The sequence below is a fragment of the Scyliorhinus torazame genome, chromosome 5 (genome assembly GCF_047496885.1).
Source record: "Scyliorhinus torazame isolate Kashiwa2021f chromosome 5, sScyTor2.1, whole genome shotgun sequence".
Classification (NCBI taxonomy): Eukaryota; Metazoa; Chordata; class Chondrichthyes; order Carcharhiniformes; family Scyliorhinidae; genus Scyliorhinus; species Scyliorhinus torazame.
The window spans coordinates 87874555-87884530 of record NC_092711.1 but is presented as its reverse complement, the minus strand read 5'-3'; the positions used below and the strand labels follow the sequence as shown (position 1 = coordinate 87884530).

At 46.3% G+C, this 9976-nt stretch overlaps 1 protein-coding gene across 7 annotated transcripts; it reads right to left on the bottom strand.

Moving 5' to 3' along the window:
• Window positions 1–215: 215 nt before the first annotated feature.
• Window positions 216–9523, bottom strand: LOC140418820 (uncharacterized). Of its 7 annotated transcripts, none has more exons than XM_072502441.1 (3): window positions 9505–9523; window positions 3125–3240; window positions 216–1421 (listed from the first exon to the last, which is right to left on the bottom strand). In XM_072502441.1, exon 3 carries the CDS (start codon window positions 1312–1314, stop codon window positions 361–363), a length of 954 nt encoding a protein of 317 aa, XP_072358542.1. In that variant the 5' UTR covers window positions 1315–1421; window positions 3125–3240; window positions 9505–9523; the 3' UTR covers window positions 216–360. The 7 variants fall into 7 exon arrangements, with proteins under 7 accessions (XP_072358542.1, XP_072358541.1, XP_072358544.1 ...); XM_072502440.1 differs by lacking the exon at window positions 9505–9523 and adding an exon at window positions 9093–9115; XM_072502443.1 differs by lacking the exon at window positions 9505–9523 and adding an exon at window positions 6346–6398 and having other exon boundaries at window positions 3118–3240.
• Between the last annotated feature and the right edge of the window lie 453 nt (window positions 9524–9976).

The following is a 9976-nucleotide window of genomic DNA, read 5'->3' as shown; positions in this document are numbered from 1 at the left end:
TATAATTCGGTATACATTGTAAAACACAGAAATTCCCCTCCAATAGGAGGGAAGCAGCAGAGGCAGCTGATCGGATTCACTCAATCTCAGTCACAAAGAAGTTCCATGAGCTCCTCACAGGTGGAGATGAGGATGGAAGAGACGGGGAGAGCGAGAGGACTTCAAAAGGAACTAATTTGTGTCAGAGATATTAAAAAGTTTCAACACACTGTGCATTTCACACAGACTTAATTTATTTTGATTTTTAGCCAGAATATTAGCCCCTGTAAATGGGCTGGAGTTTGTTATCAGCAGAAAAAGACCCAAATGAACATGGTTCAGTCCTGAATGTGAGTTAACAGCAAAACCCATTCACTGTGGTTACTTATGGCCTATTTGGTGACTCAGCAGGTGGGATGACTGAGTGAATCCCTTCCCACACTGGGAGCAGGTGAATGGCCTCTCCCCAGTGTGAACTCGCTGGTGCTTCTGCAGGTTGGATGACAGAGTGAATCCCTTCCCGCACTCGGAGCAGGTGAATGGCCTCGCCCCAGTGTGAACTCGCTGGTGCTTCTGCAGGTCAGATGACTGAGTGAATCCCTTCCCACACTTGGAGCAGGTGTATGGCCTCTCCCCAGTGTGAATTCGCTGATGTACAGTGAGGTTAGATGAGTGCCTGAAACCAGTCCCACAGTGAGAGCACCTGAACGGACTCTCGTCAGTGTGAACACGTTGATGGCGCATCAGATCCCCAGAACCTTTATAGCACCTCCCGCAGTCTGGACATTGAAATGGTCTCTCATCAGTGTGAACTCGCTGGTGTCTCAGCAGGTTGGACAAATTACTAAATCCTTTCCCACACTCTGAGCAGGTGAATGGTCTCTCCCTAGAGTGAACTCGCTGGTGTGTGGACAGACTGGATGACTGAGTGAATCCCTTCCCACACTGGGAGCAGGTGAATGGTCTCTCCCCAGTGTGAATTCGCTGGTGTGTCTGCAGGGCCGATGAGTCAGTGAATCCCTTCTCACACTTGCAGCAGGTGAATGGTCTCTCCCCAGTGTGAATTCGCTGGTGTCTCAGCAGGTGGGATAACTTAGTGAATCCCTTCCCACACTTGGAACAGGTGAATGGTCTCTCTCCAGTGTGGCTGCGTCGATGAGTTTCCAGCTTGGATGGGGAAGTGAATCCTTTCCCACAGTCCGCACATTTCCAGGATTTGTTCTCAGTGTGACTGCATTGGTGTTTCATGAAGCCTGATGATTGACTGAATCCTCGTCCACACACACAACACATGTATGGTTTCTCCCCACTGTGAATGATGCTTTTTCCTTCCATGTTCAAAATCCGATGATATTCAGCAATGATAAATTGAGGACTCTGTCAGATCCTGATGTGATGCTTGGTTTGAGTTTCCGGACTTTGAAGCGTCCCCTTCGAACACCCTGTGAAACGGATTCAAAACAGAAAATAGGGAGTGAGAGAGAACCCACAAAAACACAAAGGCAGGTTGTGAAATTGAGCTGAATGAATCTGGTCATTTGTGGGGCCGGCACTGGGAAAAAGTGACCATGAAAACTACTGCATTGTCATAAAAACCCAACTGGCCTCTGGGAGGAGAGAAAGAGGTGAAGAGGGATTTTGTATGTCTACAAGACATATCAAGAGAGTAGTTGGCAAAGCAAATTCGATCTTGAGCTTTATCAACAGTAATATTGTTGCCAAAACTATGTTTCTGGTGGCACAGTGATTAGTACTGCTGCCTCACAGCGCCAAGGACCCGGGTTCAATTCCGGCCTTGGTGACTGTGCGGAGTTTGTACTTTCTCCCCGTGTCTGTGTGGGCTTCCACCCGGTGCTCAGGTTTCCTCCAAAAGTCCAAAGGGAAAGTTAGGTGGATTGGCCTTGATAAATTGCCCCTTAAGTGTCCAGGGTTGTGCAGGTTAGGTGGGGCTATGGGGTTACAGGGACAGGGTAGGGGTGTGGGCCGAGGCAGGATGGCCTTTCAGAGAATCAGTGGAGACTCGAATGGCCCCCTTCTGCACTGATGGAATTCTATGGTTCTAATTCTATTCTATGAATCTTTATAAAGCTCTGGTCACCACTCTTCAGGAAGAATGTGAAGGTTCTTGAGAAGTGGCAGAGGAGATTTACCAGAATGGTTCCAGCAAAGGAGGTTGAGGGGAGATTTCATTCAGGGACACAAGATTACGCCAGGTTTCCATCGGGTGGACAAAGAAACTGTTTTCATTCACCGATCGTACAAGCAGCCGGGACACAGATTTAAAGTTTTGGATAAAGCCTGGATTGAACGATATAAGATCCTGAGGGGTTTTGACAGGGTGGATGTAGAGAGGATGTTTCCTCTTGTGGGAGAATCAAGAACGAGGGTGTCACTGTTGCAAAGTGAGCGGTCGCCCATTTCAGATGGAGATGAGGATTTTTCATTCTCGAGGGTTGTAAGACTTTGGAACTCACGTCCTTAAAAGGCAGTGGAAGCAGAGACCTTGAATATTTTTAAGGCAGAGCTGGATAGATTCATGATGGGCAAGGGGGTGAAAGCTCATCAGGGATGTGGAGTTGAGGTTAGAATGAGATCAGCCGCAATCTTATTGAATGCTGAGCAGGCTCGAGGGGCCGAGTGGCCTGTTCCGAGTTTGTATGTCAAAGGTACAGGAGATATGAGATATATGTTTTTACACAGCGAGTGGCAATGACCTGAAACTTGCTGCCTATGAGGGAGTTTGAAAATAGATACAATGAATGATTTGATTTCAACAGGAAATTGGATAGACATCTGAGGGGAAATAACCTGCGAGGATACAGGGAGAGAGGAGAATGGCACTGACTGGATTGCTCCAGAGAGCTAGCATGGACTCAATGGGCCGAATGCCATTCTCTGTACCATCATGTCTCTGACTCTTGTGTCATCTAGTTTTGTAATTTAACCCCGGGGTATTCAGATATCACTCAGGTAAATCTGTGCTACACTCCCTCCGAGGCCATTCTATCCTTCCTCAGGTTTGTTGCCCAGAACTGAACACAGTTCTCCACGTTTGGTCTAACCAGGGTTTGTGAATCTCGGGGCTTTTCCAGTCACACTGAGACCTTAACTCTACCCTCACAGACAGAACAGACAAACCTTTTACCTTCCACACCCAGATGCTGCTGAAATTCAGGTTCTGGTGAATCGAGTGATTCTGTCAGATCGCGATGTGACGTTTGGTTTGCTTTTCCAGTCTGTTCAACCTCCACTTCCATTATCCTGTCAATTTACAGAAACCTCACTGTCAGTTTAGGATAAAAATTCACAACATTCTCTCCTCATCAACTTGATTGAATGTATTCCTGGAGGTTTGATCACATGACCTGCCCCCATCCTCCAGCCATTAATCGGTCAACACATCCATCCTTGTGACACACTGCCTTCCTCGGCCAAATGGGAAGCAAAAGGATTCATTACCTTACAGGACAGTTACTGTCCTAATGGTTTTCCAGCCACCCAGCTATGAACCTCGCCAACGCAGGGAGCGGAGTTGGTGTGAACTCGGGGAGAGGAGCTTTGGAACAGTAAATATAAATAACTTACCTCAGGGATTCACGGCCTAGCCGGCAGGGAGCGGAGTTGGGGCGAATCCAGGGAGGAGGAGCTTCAGAACAGGAAATATAAATAACTTACCTCAGGGATTCACGGCCTAGCCGGCAGGGAGCGGAGTTGGTACGAATCCGGGGAAGAGCAGCTTCGAAACAGTAAGTATAAATAACCTCGGGGATTAATGGCCTAGTCGGCAGGGAGCAGAGTTGATGTGAATCCGGGGAGGATTAGCTTCGGAACAGTAAATATAAATAACTTACCTCAGGGATTCATGGCCTAGTCGGCAGGGAGCGGAGTTGGTGCGAATCAGAAAGGTGGAGCTTCGGAATAGTAACTATAATTTTTTTTTTTCAAATTTAGAGTACCCAATTCATTTTTCCAATTAAATGGCAATTTAGCGTGGCCAATCCACCTACCCTGCACATCCTTTTGGGTTGTGGGGGCAAAACCGACACAAACACGGGGAGAATGTGCAAACTTCACATGGACAGTGAGCCAGAGCCGGGATCGAACCTGGGACCTCAGCACCGTGAGGCAGCAGTGCTACTCACTGCGCCACCCTGCTGCCATCAGTAAGTATAAATAACTTACCTGTTGGGTATCTGGACTGGGGGCAAAAACTGAAACGTGACATTAGAGTAATTAACTAAGTCGGGTTGTAACTAGATTAGTAACTCGGAGATAAGTAACCAGGAGATTTGTAACTAAGAGATTGCTGAATGTTATCTATATCAATGACTTGGATGAGAAAGTACAAGGCTTGATCAGTAAGTTTGCAGATGACACTAAAATAGGTGATATTGTAGACAGTGAGGAAGGTTATTAAAAATTGCAGCTGGATCTTGATCTGCTGGGGAAGTGGGCCAAGAAATGGCAAATGGAGTTCAATACAGTAAGTGTGAGGAGTTGCATTTCGGAAAGTCAAATCAAGGTAGGACTTTCACATTGAATGGTAGGGCCTGAGGGAATACCATGGAACAGAGGGACCTTGGAGTTCAGATGCACGGTTCTCTAAAGGTGGAGTCACAGGTGTATAGGGCAGTGAAGAAGGCTTTTGGCCTTCATCAGTCAGGGCATTGAGTATAGAAGTTGGGAAGTTATGTTGCAGTTGTACAGGACGTTGGTGAGGTCGCACCTGGAGTATTGTGTTCAGTTTTGGTTGCTTTGCTATAGGAAAGATGTTATTAAATTGGAGAGAGTGCAGAAGAGATTTACAAGGATATTGCCAGGACTCAAGGGACTGAGTTATAGGGAGAGATTGGATAGGCCAGGACCTGTTTCTTTGGAGCGTAGGAGACTGAGGGGTGATCTTATCGAGATGTATAAGATCATGAGAGGCATGGATAGGGTGAATGCTCTGTCTTTTTCTCAGGGTTGGGGAATTGAGAACTAAAGGACTTTGGTTTAAGTTAAGAGGGGAAAGAATTAATGGGAACCTAAGGAGCAACGGTTTTACACAGAGGGTGGTACGTATGTGGAATGAGCTGCCGGAGGAAGTGGTTGAGGCAGGGGCATTGGCAACATTGAAAAGGCATTTGGACAGATACATGGATAGGAAAGGTTCAGAGGGATATTGGGTTAGCTTAGATGGACCTTTTGGTTAGCATGGACCAGTTTGGGCCGAAGGGCCTGTTTGCGTGCTGTAGATTCTATCCATGAACCCCAAGTCTCTTTGGGCACCCACTGTATTTAACCTCTTTCCATTTAAAAAGTACTCAGCTCTAACCTTTTTTGGTTCAAAACAGATAACCTCACACTTGTTTACATTGCCACAATCTTGGCCATTCACCTTGTCTGTCAATATCTGTCAATAGGGGCTGGTTTAGCACAGTGGGCTAAATAGCTGGCTTGTAATGCAGAACAATGCCAGCAGCGCAGGTTCAATTCCTGCAGCGGCCTCCCCGAACAGCCGCCGGAATGTGGTGACTTTTCACAGTAACTTCATTGAAGCTTACTTGTGACAATAAGCAATTATTATTATTATCATTATCTTCTTACAGTTTTATGTTGTCATCAATGCTGTCTACGATGCCACCAAACTTTGTATTATCAGCAAAAGTGCAGAAGAGGCACTTTGATCCATCGAGTTTGCATCAACACATCAAAATCTGACCCACCTACCTAATCCCATTTGCCAGCACTTGGCCCATAGCCCTGAATGTTATGATGTGCCAGTCTTCATCCAGGTACTTTTAAGCGGATGTGAGGATTCCAGCAGTTTCCCAACAACAGGCATTAAACTAACTATTTTCCTACTTTCTGCCTTTTTGAACAAGAGGGGTGCCATTACTCTTTTCCTCTAATGCAGCGACATTGTCACTGGGTCAGTGTCTCCCCCGCCCCTGGTCTCTGTGAGGTTGTTTGTGGAGAGAAGCCGGAAGCGACAGTGAGAGTGGAGAATGTTCATTGTTCGGCTCTGGGGTTTGTAACCCCGTCCGTCCGTCCCCCTCCCCGACACTGACCTCTCACCTGACACATCACAACGCGCGGAGTGATTGACGGCAGCACCGAACCAATAGGCGAAGAGTGGACAGATCCGGAGGACCGGTCGGGAGCGACTGGTCCTCCAACCAATCAGCGCGAATGATGAGGCGGGACTGGGCTGAGTGAAGCATGCGCAATGTGATTAATGGCGAGGCAGCAAAAGGTTCTATCTCGGATCCACAATCCGTGAAGGTGGGAATGGCGGGACGGAGAGAGAGATGAATCAGGAGGGTCGTTAGGCACGCTTCGTGTACATGTTATATAGACCAAAAATCCGGAAAAATAACCTACCGGTACCTGGGGATCTGAGCGCGAGCTGCAGCTTTGTGCAGACAATATTAAGCTAACGCCATCTTTATTTGGCTCTGGCAGACGTGCGCATGCGCCATCTCAATATTGGGTTCGTGGCAGCAGTGGGTATGCGCCCTTGGCATCCTTTGGATCACTAGCAGTAGTGCGCATGCGCCCTCGGCATCCTTCTTTGGCGCACTAGCAGTAGTCCGCATGCGGTCCTACTGAATAGTCCGCAGTGACAATAATTCGAATTTATATTGTGACTTGAACGGAATAAAACTTTGAAGACTTTCAGAGAAACGTTACAAAATAACAATTGACACTGAGCCACATGAGGAGATATTAGATTTTAAGCAGAATCTTAACGGAGGAAAGTGAGTCGGAGAGTTTTAAAGAGGAAATTGAGGCCTTGGGAACACTAATGGTGGAGAGATTAAAATCAGGACTGCTCAAGTGGCTGGAATTAAATGAGTGCAGAGATCTCAAAGGGTGTGTGTGGAGGAGATTACAGAGATCAGGATGATCATTACCATGGAGTAAACAATGAAAAATTTAAACTTTTTGTGCCTTTTAAAAGGAAGTGTTTGCAGATCAGTGGGCACAGGGGCTGGTGTGAGTAAGCACATGGGTAGCAGAGTTTGGGATGGGATGGAGGGGGTTGTTTAATGTTGCAGTCCGGCTGCGAGTGCGTTGGAATAATTTGGTTAAGTGGTAACAGAAGAATGGATGATGGTTTCTGCAGCAGATGAACAGAGACTAAGGTGGAGTCGAGCTGTGTTACTGAGGTGGAAATCAGCAATCTTGGTGACAGTGTGGATATGTGGTCAAGAGCTTATCTAGGGGTGAAATATTTCACTAAGGTTGTGAACAGTCTGCTTCAGCCTCAGACATTTGACAGGGATGGAATTGGTGACAAGGGAGTGAAGTTTGTAGAGGGGACAGGAAGGGAATGGGTTCAGTCTTGTCAATATTTAAATGGAGGAAAGTTCTGCTCATCCAGTCCTGGATGTCAGACAAGTTCAACAGTGTGTGTCTTGGAAAGGAACTTGCAGGTGGTGATCTTCACATACATCTGCTGTCCTGTTCCATCCAGGTGGTGGAGGTTAAGGGTTCAGGAGATTTTGTCAAATTGTGATTCAGTTGTTGGTCCATTGCTTCCTGTTACCCTCACTCCGTTCTCACTCTCCCTTCCATCAACCTTTTTGATTCTCTCTCTCTCTCCCACTACTCACTCTCTTTCTCTCTCACTCTGTTTCTCACATAAAATTCTCTAGCCCAGAGGGTTGTGGATGATAATAACAATAATCATTATTGTAGGCTTACATTAACACTGCAATGAAGTTACTGTGACCATCAGTGAATATATATTTAAGGCTGAGATGGTGAGATTTTTGGTCTCTCAGGAAGTGAAAGGACATAGAGAGCTAACGGGAAAGAGGAATTAAGACTGAGATCAGCCACAATCGTGTTCAAGGCAGAGCAGGTTCGATGGGCCGAATGGTCTACTTCTGCTCCTATTTCTTGTGTTCTTGCAGAGGCCCAAGTTTTGTGTAGTCTCAGGCCGGGTGGCAGGTTCCCTTCCCTGAAGGACATTAACAAACTGGTTCACTTTTCACGAAAGGTTCAACAGTTTCCGTGGTCACTTTTTCCCAGTGCCGGCCCCACAAGTTACCAGATTGATTCAGCTCAATTTCACAACCTGCCTTTGTGTTTCTGTGGGATCTTTCTCACTCCCTTTTTACTGTTTTAAATCAATTTCACAGGGTATTAGCAGGGAAGGATGTGCAATTGAAAAACTGCAACCAAGCACCACATCAAAATCTGACAGTCGTGTAACTGATCGTAATCTGAATATCATCAGATTTTGAACATGGAAGGAAAAAGCACAGTTCACAGTGGAGAGAAACCGTACACGTGTTCTGTGTGTGGACGAAGCTTCAGCCGATTATCTGGCCTGTCAAAGCACAAGCACAGTCACAGCAGGGAGAAACCATGGAAATGTGGGAACTGCGGCAAAGCGTTCATTTACCCATCTGACCTGGCAACCCATCAACACATTCATATTTGGGAGAAGCCTTTCACCTGCCCCGAGTGTGGGCGTGGATTCACTCAGTCATACAGCCTGTTGATGCACCAGCGAGTTCACACTGGGGAAAGGCCTTTCACCGGCCCGAGTGTGGGAAGGGATTCACTCATTCATCCCAACTGCTGACACACCAGCAGATTCACAATGAGAGACCTTTTAAATGCAGGAAGTGCTTTAAAAGTTCTCGGGATCAGGTGTCCCATCAAAGAGTTCACACTGAAGCGAGACCGTTTAAATGCTGCCACGAGGTGACATCATCCAAAAGTGTTAGTTTTCACATGTACACTGACAACACCCAGCTCTACCTCACCCCCATCCCTCCCCATTCCTCCACTGTTACTAAATTATCAAACTGCTTATCCCACATCCAGTACTGGATGAGCAGAAATTTCCTCCAATTAAAAATTTGGAAGACCAAAGCCATTGTCTTCAGTCACCATTAGAAATTCCGTTCCCTAACTCCCGAGTCCATCCCTCTCCCTGGGAACTGTCTGAGGCTGAACAACACTGCACAATCTCCGTGTCAGATTTGACCCAAGATGAGTTTCTGACCCCAAATCCACACCATCACTAATACCAGATATTTCAGTCTCCATAATGTCACCTGTCTCCAACCCCACCCCAACTGCTGCTGAAACCTCATCCATGCCCCTGTTACCTTTAGACTTGGTGATTCGAATACATTCCTGTCCAGCCTCTCATATTCACCCCACATGGAAACGTGAGCTTATCCAAAACTCTGCTGGCCGTGTATTTTCTCACACCAAGTCCTGTTCACCATCACCGCTGTGCTCACTGACCTACATTGGGTCTGATTAAGCAAAGCCTCCATTATAAAATTTGCATTCGTGTTGTCAAATCCCTCCATGGCCATGAACACCGTCAGCCTTTAACCATAGAAGCAATAGAGCCCTGTTCAATGTGTGGAGAAACAGTTCACGTGGTCTGAATGTAGATGATGTTTTAGCCGATGATCTGACCTTTCGAACGATATGTAGTCACGCTGGGGAGAAATCTTGGAAATCTGGGGATTGTGGAATAGATTTAATCAGACCTGGAGATTCACCGACCTGTTCACACTGAGGAGTGACCGTTAATGTTCTCCGTGTGTGGGAAGGGATTCACTCAGCTAACCAGCCTCACTTCATCATGGTCAATCTGTACTGGACTGTTATCAAGTGCAATGTACCTTTCCTGAGGTTTGGTGGCCAGTACGGAACACAGTTCATGCAGCAAGTGAGGAAAAGACAGCAGGAATTTCTCTAATCTGTGATTTACAAGGACACATGCTTGGTTCCCAGCAGTTACGTTTCTTCAGTAATTTCCTCATTTTCCCTAAACTACCCTGCCTGTTAATTCTATTATTTCTGATAATTCCATTACTGTTAGCTATAAACATCACACATTAGAATTCAATCTGTTCCACTATTCACTCTGGTTTAAGTTTATGTTGAGGTTAATAACAGACAAACTCTGTCCTCTCCCCAATCCGATTAGAGTTTCCAATGAGTCGATTCTGTGGAATGGAATGTCTTATCAGCG